This window comes from Dendrobates tinctorius, unplaced genomic scaffold (genome assembly GCF_039654945.1).
Source record: "Dendrobates tinctorius isolate UK_male_01 unplaced genomic scaffold, ASM3965494v1 ptg000007l, whole genome shotgun sequence".
Taxonomy (NCBI): domain Eukaryota; kingdom Metazoa; phylum Chordata; class Amphibia; order Anura; family Dendrobatidae; genus Dendrobates; species Dendrobates tinctorius.
In genome coordinates this window covers 46,418,926-46,432,022 of record NW_027361675.1, presented here as the reverse complement: position 1 = coordinate 46,432,022, position 13,097 = coordinate 46,418,926, and the positions used below count along the sequence as shown (strand labels likewise).

Sequence of the window (13,097 nt, the reverse complement as noted above, 5' to 3'; positions counted from 1 at the left end):
AGAGAAAATGAACCACAATTTGTTGTGCAATTTCTCCTGAATATGCCAATACCCCATATATGGGGTTAAACCACTGTTTGGGCGCACGGCAGAGCTCGGAAGGGAAGGAGCGCCGTTTGACTTTTTCAATGCAGAATTGGCTGGAATTGAGATTGGATGCCATGTAGCATTTGGAGAGCCCATGATGTGCCTAAACAGTGGAAACCCGCAACAAGTGACACAATTTTGGAAACTAGACCCCTTAAGGAACTTATCTAGATATGTGGTGAGCACTTTGAACCCCAAAGTGCTTCACAGAAGTTTATAACGCAGAGCAGTGAAAATAAAAAATATTTTTTTCGACAAGTGATTTTATAGCCCTTTTTTTTTTATTTTCACAAGGCTAACAGGAGGAAATTGGACCACAAAAGTTGTTGTGCAATTTGTCCGGAGTACACTGATACCCCATATGTGGGGGGTACCACTGTTTGGGCGCATGGGAGAACTCGGAAGGGAATGAACGCCATTTTGGACTGCAGACTTTGATGGAATGGTCTGCGGGCGTCATGTTGCGTTTGCAGAGCCGCTGATGTGCCTAAACAGTAGAAACCCCCCACAAGTGACCCCATTTTGGAAACTAGATCCTCAAGGAGCTCATCTAGATGTGTGGTGAGCACTTTAAACCCCTAAGTGCTTCACAGAAGTTCATAAACGCAGAGGCGTGAAAATAAAAAATCATTTTTTCCACAAAAGTGATTTTTTTAACCCCCAATTTATTTCTTTTCCCAAGGGTAACAGGAGAAATTAGAGGCCTTTCACTTACTTGTCCTTCTCATTTTCTTCATGCTTGTTAAGGCTGCATAACTGTAGTGTGTCCAGTCGTTGGGTAACTTCTTCTGCCCACCGACAATTAACCAACTCCCTGAGCTGCAAGGGGGCTCTGGAGGGAGAAAAACCAAGGTTAATAAATTGTCATGTGAATAGCCCTTTAGATTGTGAAGGCATTATACTGATATTCCAACACTGGATGGAGGCCCGATGCTATCGCATTGGGAGGGCGGTAATGTTGCGATGGGGGTAAGCTTTGCAGCGTTGAGAATCTCTCCCCCATGTGCTCACCCACCTATCCACTCTCTCTTTCCCCATGTGCTGACTTCTCCCATCTGTGCCCTGTCTACCCCATGTGCTATCCTCCTTGTCTGCTGTCTCTCTCCTTCCTGTGCTGTGTTCTTCAGTCATGTGCTGTTCCGTTTGAGCTGTCTTCAGCAGGACAATGACCCAAAACACACTTCAAAAAGCACTAGAGATGGTTTGAGAGAAAGCACTGGAGACTTCTAAGGTGGCCAGCAATGAGTCCAGACCTGAATCCCATAGAACACCTGTGGAGAGATCTAAAAATGGCAGTTTGGAGAAGGCACCCTTCAAATATCAGGGACCTGGAGCAGTTTGCCAAAGAAGAATGGTCTAAAATTCCAGCAGAGCATTGTAAGAAACTCATTGATGGTTACCGGAAGCGGTTGGTCGCAGTTATTTTGGCTAAAGGTTGTGCAACCAAGTATTAGGCTGAGGGTGCCAATACTTTAATACTTTTGTCTGGCCCATTTTTGGAGTTTTGTGTGAAATCATCAATGTTTTGCTTCATTCTCTTTTGTGCTTTTTCATTTAAGACAAATTAAATGAAGATAATAATACAAAATAATTTGTGTTTGTAATCATTTTCAGGAAGAAACTGCGTATTATCTGACAGAATTGCAGGGGTGTCAATACTTTTGACCACAACTATAACTGATCCAGGTCTCTCATATTTGAAGGGTGCTTTCTCCCAAAAGCAGTTTTAAGATCTCTCAACAGTTGTTCCATAGGATTTAGACTCATTGCTGGCAACTGGAGTTCTCCAGCCATTTCTTGAAGTATCTTTGGGGGTCATTGCCCTGCTGGAAGACACATGACCTAGGACACAAACCCAGCTTTCTGACACTGCGCACTACATTGCAACCCAAAATCTGTTGGTAATCTTCAGATTTCATGATGCATTGCACACAGTCAAGGCACACAGTGCCAGAGCAGCAAAACAACCACAAAACAACTTTTGAACATCCACCATATTTGACTGTAGGTACTGTGTTCTTTTCTATGTAGAACTCATTCAGCTTTTGGTAAACTGTAGAATGATGTGCTTTACCAAAAAGCTTCTTCTTTGTCTCATCTGTCCACAAGAGACTTTCCCATAACAGATTTTGGCTTACATACATTTTGGCAAATTGTAGTTTTTTTTTATGTCAGCAGTGGAGTCCTCCTACCAGCTTTCATCAATTGTTATCTGTTGTCTACATCCAGGGAGATTAGCTACACTGCCATGGGTTGTAAGCTTGTTGATTATGTTGCGCACCATGGACAAAGGAACATCAAGATCTCTGGAGATGGACTTGAAACCTTGAGATTGTTGACAGTGTTCAACAATTTTGGTTTTCAAGTCCTCACATAGGTCTTTCTGTTCTCCATGCTTAATGTGGCACACACAGACATACAATGCAAAGATTGTGTCAACTTCTCCCCTATTAACCTGGTTTCAGTTGTGATATTCATATTGCCCACACCTTTTACTTGCCACAGGCAAGTTTGAACGAGCATCACATGGTTGCAATAAAGTTCTTTATCCACATTTGTTGAAAAGTGCCAACAATTTTGTCTTGCTCATTTTTGGGGTTGTGTGAAATGTCCCAATTTATTTAGATTTAGTTTTCGTCGCCTCAATTGCATGATTTGCGTCTTCTGGATAACCTGAATACATGTGGGAATTCCCTAACAAACAGGCAATCCTCACATGTATTCAGGCTGTCCAGCAGCCGCAAATCATGCAGCTGCGTCGACAGAAACTAAATCTCCGAGCATGCCAAAATACTCGGAGGACACCCAAGGATGCTCGGGAAAACCCGAGCAACGAGTATACTCGCTTATCACTACATGTTGATCAATTCAAATTGCAAATTTTTTTTGTGGGGAACTGCAATAACTGAGGAAAAAAAAAAAAAAAAAAGAATGTGGTGTATTGATTTTTTTGCTTTGTTTTCAGGATTCAACTGAAATTTTAAGTTTGAAATAATTTTACATTTTGAGAAACTAGATGATCATTGACACAGCGATACCAAATATATTTTAAAATTGGGATGCAGTTTAAATATTTTAAAAAAAATTTCAGCTCCCTATGGGTCTTTAACCGATGATAACTTGATCACTTATACTATATACTGCAATCCACAGTAATGAAGTATCTATAATATAACGGGCAGCCGAGACACGGGTCCCCGGGGCAGCCGAGACACAGGTCCCCTGTCACAGTCTTGGAGATCTCCTTTTAAAGTCTGTTGACCTTTTGAAATGTAATTTAAAGTATACACAATAAAATGAAAGAAAAAAAAATAGACAGGGCACTCCCAATGTAAGGAAAACAGGCAAGCATTAAAAAAAGTTATTTAAAAAATAAACTTAATTTAAAAACATTACGCATTTCAGCTACATCAAGCCTTCTTCAGGTGATGAGTAGTATATAAAGTATAGGCAATAAATTATACCTGCAGTGGGGGCACTGAGCTCTTTGTTCAGTAAGCCATCTCTGTAAACAACAATAAATAAAAAGCATTAAAATGAGTTTTTAAACCAACAGATTATTAAGGTAACATTCATGTTTGCTTCATGTGCATTATGTCTTGATTTGCAACTGAAAAAGCATGTACACGGTCTCAATATTCCCATTATAATACGTGTGGCAATGTTGAGGATGGCAGGGACATGACAATGTGATTTTATAAACTACACTGAATTGAGGAAAAGCCATAGGCTGGAAAAGGACTTTCCAAAATAACAGAACATAGATGTGTAGATGGTATCAGAAGGATGGTGAAAAAAAAAAAAAATGTGACACAGCCTTCTACAGTGCTCATCTACTGCTCAAAGACACTTATTAAATAATGCATTGGTACACATTAGTTTATGTTTCAGCTGTCAAACACCATCTGCTAAGCATCATAAAGGATGTAACTAGAGATCTGTGTATGGAACAGTTACATATACTGTACATTTCCAGTGCAAGCTTAATCCATCTGAAAATCTACTTTTTGGATAAAAATGTCAGTGGCATTATTGAAACTCAAAACTTGATGAGGTTGCATTGAAAAGTATGGGTTCAACCAAAGACTTTTTGTAAAAATAATAAACATAAATTACCTGGAAAATAAATACCACTGATACACACTCATTACTCATATAGATAGATAAATCTTCATTAAGGATATATAAGTAACTACGGAAACTCCACTATAATATAGATCCTAAAAAAACATGGAGATACGAACCGCAAATATAGTAAAAAAGTCACTTTATTGTAACAAACGCTTTAGACAAAATGTGCAAAAATACAGACAACAAACAAGTTGCTCAAACAGGGCTCATATATGGTAACCGCTGCTAACACCCTATATATAGCAAAATGGGTAGTATAAAATGAAGCAAAGAATCTCAAAGAGAGCCATCAATTTCATAGTGTACAGGCCCTCACTAAGAGAAAACAGAGCTACCACACTCAAAATAGAGGAATTCAAAATGAATGGATAAGTATCCATCCAAATTAGTAACAACTCAATCCAAAGAGTCAAACAACATACCCATAAGTATCTGCAGGTGAACGCGGCACTAAAAAGAGCAGCCTGGGGCTGCTCTTTTTAGTGCCGCGTTCACCTGCAGATACTTATGGGTATGTTGTTTGACTCTTTGGATTGAGTTGTTACTAATTTGGATGGATACTTATCCATTCATTTTGAATTCCTCTATTTTGAGTGTGGTAGCTCTGTTTTCTCTTAGTGAGGGCCTGTACACTATGAAATTGATGGCTCTCTTTGAGATTCTTTGCTTCATTTTATACTACCCATTCTGCTATATATAGGGTGTTAGCAGCGGTTACCATATATGAGCCCTGTTTGAGCAACTTGTTTGTTGTCTGTATTTTTGCACATTTTGTCTAAAGCGTTTGTTACAATAAAGTGACTTTTTTACTATATTTGCGGTTCGTATCTCCATGTTTTTTTAGGATCTATAAATTACCTGGATAAGTAAAACTAGAGAGATCAGACTGGTTGGGGAGAGAAGGGCAAAAGGTACATATATTTTATTCCCTATTCAGCATTAAAATTGTAATACCAAGAGGAAAATGTTGAGGAATTAAGAAAATCACAACATTAATAAGAAATGTTGATTATATGCAAATTATGAAAAATTGGAAGCTATAGTTTTAAAAACATGTCAATTTATTCAGCATGGTGCAGAAATACATACAGGCCATCGATAGGGTTATTTGAGGAATGCACTTGTATACACGCATCACCAAGATCCGCTACTGGCACCTCTTTTTTTTTAATTGCCAACCAATGAGGTCTCCCATCGAGCCCATCTAGCATGAGACCGGAAATGCTTTAAAACCATGGTAGCACTCTTAGGCCAAGAATGCTGCTCACAGTAACACGAGCAACATACAGCTTGTCTGGCTGAAAAAAGGCTCTTGGGACACTGAAGAAAATGGTGGCACCACTGGTTCCACTATCGATTTAATACCACATTGTTAGTGTATCTGGAATGAAGACTAGATTGAGGTTGCTACCATACACTATGCCATAGGACGGGTGTAATGTTCCCTTGAGGAGGCCTTTACATGGCATGCCAACATGGTCTCCAGACAAATCTCCAGCTATCATGATGTCCAAGACAACTTGTCTGAAAAGGTCTCATGTCTGAAGAGGATAGACTTTTATTGCCGTCTGTCTCTACACCCCAATAGCGGTTGAGAGCGGTGGTCTAAGGTCAATAAATGGGTCTTAACGAGGGAACATTACACCAGTCTTAGTCACGGGTCTTCAATCCAAATCCTAGTACATTAATATCTTAGCATTACATTGATTTGGTCGAGAATCCAACCATTTATCCAAAGTGCCACAGAAGCTGTTTGTTCAACATGACAACACCAGGCCACATGTTGCTCGTGCTACTGTGAGCAGCCTGCATGGTCTACAAGTGCTACCATGGCCTTCAGCATATCAGGACTTGTCTCTCATCAAGCTCATCTGGCACTTGCAAAAGGAGCTGGCAACAGCAGATCTCAACCCCTTAGTTACCACCAAAACGCCTTTTTACTGATCGGAGACATAAGATAATAGCAACACCCCGACTGGTTAAGACACAACTGCTGTACACGACAGCTGACACCCTGCAAAAATCAGTCACAATCAGTGTTGGCACCGACCAAAGCTGTTTAACCATTTAGATGCTGCTTTCAATAGTGGAAGGAGCATCTAGACCAGTGGTTCCCAAACTCCAGTCCTCGCGGACCGGAGTTGATCATGTTTTCACAGGATTTCCATAGTGTTACATGTGAGAGAATTCCTGATGCCTTGATGATCCTGTGAAATACTAAGGAAATCCTGAAAAAATGACATGTTGGGGACGTGAGGACTGGAGTTTGGGAAACACTGATCTAGACACGGGTATCAGAGCTTGGGAGCTTCCTTGTCATCTCCATTGGCACCCCGAGATTGTGATTGGCCATCAGGAACGCACAACAAGGATATCAAATGCCAAACATTGGCCTCAGTGTCTGCCAGTTATAGTGACGTGTTCAGAAGTGATCAACAGTTTAGTGGCAAAAATATAATTTTTCATTCCGGTCACTCCACTTTGCATTAATTTCTGAAAACCAACTGACGTGTTAAGCTACCCAAAATAATTTTTTTTTTTTATTATGTTGAGGGTGGGTTTAAAACGGTATCACTTTTGGGGGGTTTAACCCCTTCACCCCTTAAAATGTTTTCGATACGACTTGAGTTTGTGAAAAAAAAAAAAAAAAAAAAAGAAAATTTGACAATATTCATACTTTTAATTCTTATGCCCTTAAACCAGAGTTAGGTCACACAAAATAGTTAATAAATAACATTTCCCACATGTCTACTCTACATCAGCACAATTTTTGAAACTTTTTTTTTTTTTTTTTATTTGCTAGGAGGGTAGAAAGGGTAAAAAGTTTATTTTTTTTGGGGGGGGGACCACATCACCTTTGAAGTGACTTTGGAGGGGGCCCATATAATATAAAATACCAATAGTGACAACATTCTAAAAACTGCACCCTTCAAAGTCCTCAAAACTACATTCAAGAAGTTTATTAAGCCTTCAGGTGCTTCACAGGAATTAATCACTTAACGACAGCCGATATGACTTTTAACAGCGATATTTAAAGGGCCTTATTCCTCAGTGCCGCTTTTTAACGGCGCTGATAAATAGAAATAAAGCGCACTCCAACGTTAGAAAATCTCTAGGGTCTCAGCTACCAGGGGTCGAGTTCTGATGGCCGATACCAGGCAAAAACAGGAAATTTTTCCCATTGATTCCTTTTGATCACTGTGATAGACCCAATCAGTGATCAAAATTAAATAAAATCCCCCTTTGTCACACCCTTAGATAAAAATAATAAAAAAAAATAAATAATTATCTTTTTTTCTCCATTCTTTGCCGTTCGGGATGGAGTTAGAATTGGGGTTTTTCAAAAGTAAAAAAAAAAAAAAAAAAACAAACACACGATCTGACCGCTAGTGTTCGGTGCAAGTGTTTGCTACTCAAGTTTGCATCGGGTGGTCAGGTATGCTTGAAGTATCGTGGTTCCCCCATGTTTTTTTGGGATGTCTAACAGCCGCAAAACATACAGGGACTCGAGCAGGTCACTCGAGCACTTACGATACTGGGTGCATACCCAAGCACCCGATGCAAACTGTAGTAGTGAACACTTGCACTTAAAACTAATGACAGCGTATTCAATACGACAACCTAATGTTATCAAATTCTGTGTCATACCTGTGGGTTCAAAATGCTCAGTATACCCCTGGATAAAATGCTTAAGGGGTGTGATTTTCAAAATGTGGTCACTCGTGGAATGTGAGGGTTTTTCACTGTTTAGGCACATCAGGGTCTCTCAAAAACGCTACATAGCATCCGCTCTCGATTCCAAATAAATTTAAGTTCAAAAAGTCAAACTGTGCTCCTTCCATTCCAAGCTCTGCTGTGCGCCCAAACAGTAGATTTCCACCACATAGTCGGTGGGTATCGGCGTACTCAGGAGAAGTTGCACACTAAATTTTGTGGTCCATTTTCTCTTACTACCCTTGAGAAAATAAAAAAGTATGTGTCTAATGTAAAAAAAAAAAAAAAAGTTATTTTCATTTTTCCTTCCACATTGCTTCTTTTGAAGCAACTGAAAGGTTACGATAATAATCATATTGAATGTGGTTTTCAGCACCTTGATGAGTGCAGTTTTTATAATGGTGTCAATTTAGGGTATTTTCTGTTATATAGACCCCTCAAAGTCATTTCAAAAAAGTGAGGTGGTCCCTAAAAAATGGTTAATGGTTTTGTTGGTAAAATGAGTAATTACTGGTCCATTTTTGACCCTTATAACTTCCAAACAAAAAAAAAAAAAAAAAAAGGGATTCTTGTGTACTCACCGTAAAATCCTTTTCTCCGAGCCAATCATTGGGGGACACAGACAGTGGGTGTTATGCTGCTGGCCACTAGGAGGACACTAAGTAAGCCAGAAAAAAGTTAGCTCCTCCCCTGCAGTATACACCCTCTCGCTGGCTGAGATTCTCCAGTTCGGTGAAAAAAAGCAGTAGGAGCATAAACAGTTAACAATAACCATAACAATATCAACGCCTAAGGATGCTACAGTGAGCCAATAGGCTAAAAAGGGTGGGTGCTGTGTCCCCCAATGATTGGCTCGGAGAAAAGGATTTTACGGTGAGTACACAAAAATCCCTATTTCTCCTACGCCTCATTGGGGGGACAAAGACCGTGGGACGTCCTACAACAGGCCCTGGGTGGGGAGCATACATATGCTAATACCCCATGTACCACTGAGTGAACACCGTGGTACTGCTGATCGCAGGCAGCATGTGCCGAGAGCTGCATCCGCAGAAGCCTGAGAATTAGGCAATGTTTGTAAAGGTACGCAAGCTGGACCAAGTCGCAGCCTTGCAGAGAGGCCCGAGAATGAATTTGGTAACTTTTTGTAAAAGTATGCAGACTGGACGAAGTCGCAGCCTTGCAGACCTGTTCTGCCGAGGCCTGGTGCCGAAAGATCAAAGAGGCGCTCACTGACCAGGTAGAGCGCGCCTTAACCCCCGCTGGGACAGGCGCGTTCCTGACAAGGTAGGATACCTGAATCACCAAGCGAATCAACCTGGCTAGACCCTTCCTATGCCCGTCTGGAAGTATGATCAGGGCATCTGACTTGTGGAAAGGAGCCATCCGCGAGATGTACCGTTTCAGCGCCCTAACCACATCCAGGGTGTGGAGGGCCTTCTCAATGCGATGGACTGGCGCCGGAACAAAAGGAAGGCAAAACAATTTCCCCGTTGAGATGACAAGAGGAGAGGACCTTGTCCAGGAAGGACGGGAATGTCCTGAGAACTACCTTTTCCTGATGAAAATTCAGAAACGGAGAACGGCAGGAAAGGGCTGCCAATTCCGAAACTCGTCTGATTGACATAGTTGCCACTAGAGAGACCACCTTCCAAGAGAGGACGGTCAGTGACATGTCCTGCAGCAGTTCGAAAAAAGAACCTCTTGAAAAGGCCCCGAGAACTGGGTTAAGGCCCAATGAGTCAAATGTAGAGTTGAGCGACTTTGGTCGGATCGGGTTTCGTGAAACCCGAATGAAACAAAATAAGTTTCAGATGAAACTCGTCCGACTAGAGCAAAACAAAGTCGGAGTTTCGTCCGAAACCCCACCCCAATGCAAGTCAATGGGAAATAAAAGTCGGACGAAACTCCGACTTTTTTTGCTCTAGTCGGACGAGTTTCATCTGAAACTTATTTTGTTTCATTCGGGTTTCACGAAACCCGATCCGACCAAAGTCGCTCAACTCTAGTCAAATGGTCTCCTATAAGGAAACGCCACATGGGAAACTCCGAATGAACGTCTTGAGCTGAAGCTTGGTGGCAATTTGTGTTGTAAAAGCACTGAAATTTTGCCGTTGAGCGAGCTAAGCGCAAGGCCTGATATTAATCCGGATTGAAGGATTTCCAATATGGCCAGAATGGAAAATACCGGAGGTGATCGACCATGAACCTTGCACCACAAAAAAAAGAAGGTTGTCTAGGTGCGGTGATAGATGCGCATGGACACAGGCTTCCTGGTACTAATCATGGTGGAAATCACGTCATGAGGGAAACCAGCCTGAGCTAAAAACCAGGATTCAACAGCCATGATATGAAAGTCGCCAGGAGACGTCGGCAACTAATTGAATTAGTTCTGCATACCATGCTCGGCGCAGCCAGTCTGGCGCGATTAGGATCACTGGCACTACCTCCGCTCTGATCCTCTTGATGACCCTCAGAAACAAGGGAAGGGGGGGGGGGGGGGGGGGATGTACAGGAGCCGGAGCTATGGCGGAACTAGAGCGTCCGCTCCGATGGCGCAAGGAACGCGCGATCGGAAAAAGAACCGAGGAACCTTGTTGTTTAGTCTTGAGGCCATGAGATCCACATCCGGAGTCCTCCAACGATGACAAATCTGCTGAAAGTTCCGGATGAAGAGACCACCTCCCCGAGGCAATGCCTTGGTGACCGAGAAAATCTATCTTCTAATTTTCCAAGCCCGGGATGTGGCTTGCCGAGATGGGCAAATGGTTGGTCTCGGCCCTATGGAAGATGAAACTCACTTCGTGCATGGCCATCCTGCCCCGAAAACCTCCCTGATGGTTGACATGCGCTACAGCCGTGGCGTTGTCGGATTGAGACCTGATGGGGAGACCTGCGAAGAGATGGTGGAAACTCCGTAGAGCTAATCTGATTGTTCTTATCTCCCAAAGTTAATGGGGAGACGTGACTCTCGGGTTGACCAATGACCTTGTGCCGTGAGGTGACGAGGGACCGCACCCCAACTGAGGAGACTTGCGTCGGAGGTTACTACCAACCATCTTACTGTGGGTAAAGACCTCCCTTGATTCAGGGAGGACCTCGGTGTCTACTCCCTGAGGGCTTGCCTGTCCCGCAGGGACGGAGGAATACGACGGTCCAGGGAGAACGGGTTTTCGTCCCAAGCTAACAGCAATGCATGTTGTAAGGGACAGAGGTGGAACTGTGCAAATGGAACTGCTTCCATTGCTGCCACCACCCTTCTGAGAACTCATGCTGAAACTAATGGAGAGAGAAACTGGTCGAGAAAGAGGCCGCTCTGCTTGTTGTAAGGCTTGGGTCTCTCCTGGAGGGAGAGCGGTGAATCCGCGGGAAGTTTGAGCAGGTCCTGGGAGAGACTTTTCGCAGTCTATCTTCCGCCCTAGGCGGGAAAGAGTATTTACTGTTATCCACAGATTCCTTGCAGACTGGAAGGGACGGACCCTTGATGAGCAGGTCGTCCAGATACGGTAACAGTACCACTCCCCGAGGGTGAAGAATGGGCATGACAGCCGCCATGACCTTGGTACAGACCCTAGGAGCGTTGGAGAGTCTGAAGGGCAAGGCCACGAACTGGAAGTGTTCCTCGTGAGTTGCAAAATGTAGGAACTACTGGAGGGTCGGGCAGATCGGAATGTGAAGGCAAGCGTTCTTGATGTCGATGGATGCTAGGAACTGTCCCTTTTCCAAGGAAGTGACATCTGATCGTAGTTTCCATTTGGAATCGCCGTACCGTGACAAGGTGATTAACAACTGAGATCTAGAGATGGGTCGCATGGACACGTCCTGTTTTAGAACCACAAAAGAAGGACTGAATAAAATCTCCTGAACCCTTCGTGAAGGGGGACCGGAATAAGGACTCAGTCCCTTATAAGAGCCTGAACAGTCTGAAGGAAGGCTCTTGTCCTTCTCTTGGAGGAAGAGGAAAGGAAAACTCAAAGTTGGAGGGGGGGAGAAATTGTATATTATATCCGAAGAATACCAGCTTCCTGACCCATTTGTCGTCATTAGGTAGATGTATGAGATCTGGCTCCCCTAGATCCAGAAGCCCTAGGCCTGGGTCTCCAAGAACGGTTAGATCTGTATGAGATCTGGGAGCCTCTGTCTCCGCACGGGGACAGACCTGCTCCAAAAGAGAAGGTAGAGGAAGACCAACTGGAATTGTTGCGAGAAAATCTAAACACGTCGGCTGTTGGAGCGAAAACGGCCGAACAGCCCTTTGTTGAGGAAGAAATTTACTTGTCTTCTACCTCAGTAGCATCAGAAATGAACTGGTCCAGTCTCTCTCCAAAAAGAGGGGGGGGGAGTCAAGCCGCGGAGCCCTGGGGCTTTTCTAATGGAGATCGCATTAGCGGCAGTATGAGCTGCGCAATTGGCGGCCTGAAAAGAAGCGTCTACTACAAAGTTCGCTGCGTGAATCATCTGGCTGGCGACAGAGGTCGTCTCCGGAGGAAGATTACTGCCATCCAGGGCACCAATCAGGACTTCTGCCCAAGCGTGCATGCCTTGGTGACCTAAACTGCAGCGAAGAATGGAACAAACGCCGCTCCTGAAGCTTCCAAAAAATTGAACAGGCAAGGTAGTCAATTTGATGATCGGAGGGGTTTCTTACCGAGGAACCCTCAGAAACAGATAGGAGCATTGTGGAAGCAAGACGCGGTACAGGAGGGTCCACCGGAGGTATCTGTAATCGATCCTTCATTAGGTCTGGATCAAAAGGGTATTTAGCCAGAGTAAACTTTTGCCCAGTGAACCACTTATGGCTGATCCCTATGATACTGGATGGCTGGTAAATAACCAGCGCACACGCTTATTCCTTAAATGAGGAGTGCTGGAGCGGGAATATTTTCCTCATTCAACCTCAGAATCCTGTTGACTGATTCTATAAGATAATCAAGCAACTCTTGATCAGTTGGGGGATTCTGAGGGGCTGACGTGACAGATACAAAATCAGAGTTATGCTCACTGTGAACCTCAGGAGAGGGCGAGCGAGAGACAGGAGTCGCTGATGCTGAGGCGCGATCGCGACTAGGGGACGCGCCATGAGTCCACTTTGGCAGAGACCATCCTCCCGGAGGGGAATATAGCCTTGGTCAGAGGCTCCACCGACCGCGACAGGGGCGCAGCGCACT

General features: G+C 43.4%; 1 protein-coding gene across 5 annotated transcripts in view; it reads right to left on the bottom strand.

The window, feature by feature from the left end:
- TRIM37 (tripartite motif containing 37) overlaps positions 1–13,097 on the bottom strand; it is a 198,214-nt gene that overhangs the window by 161,517 nt on the left and 23,600 nt on the right. For all 5 annotated transcript variants that reach the window (XM_073574320.1, XM_073574337.1, XM_073574329.1 and 2 more), the window contains exons 3-4: positions 3,552–3,592; positions 803–919 (exon numbers count right to left, since the gene is read on the bottom strand). In XM_073574320.1, coding sequence (XP_073430421.1) covers positions 803–919; positions 3,552–3,592 — 158 coding nt within the window. The remainder of the gene's footprint in view (positions 1–802; positions 920–3,551; positions 3,593–13,097) is intronic.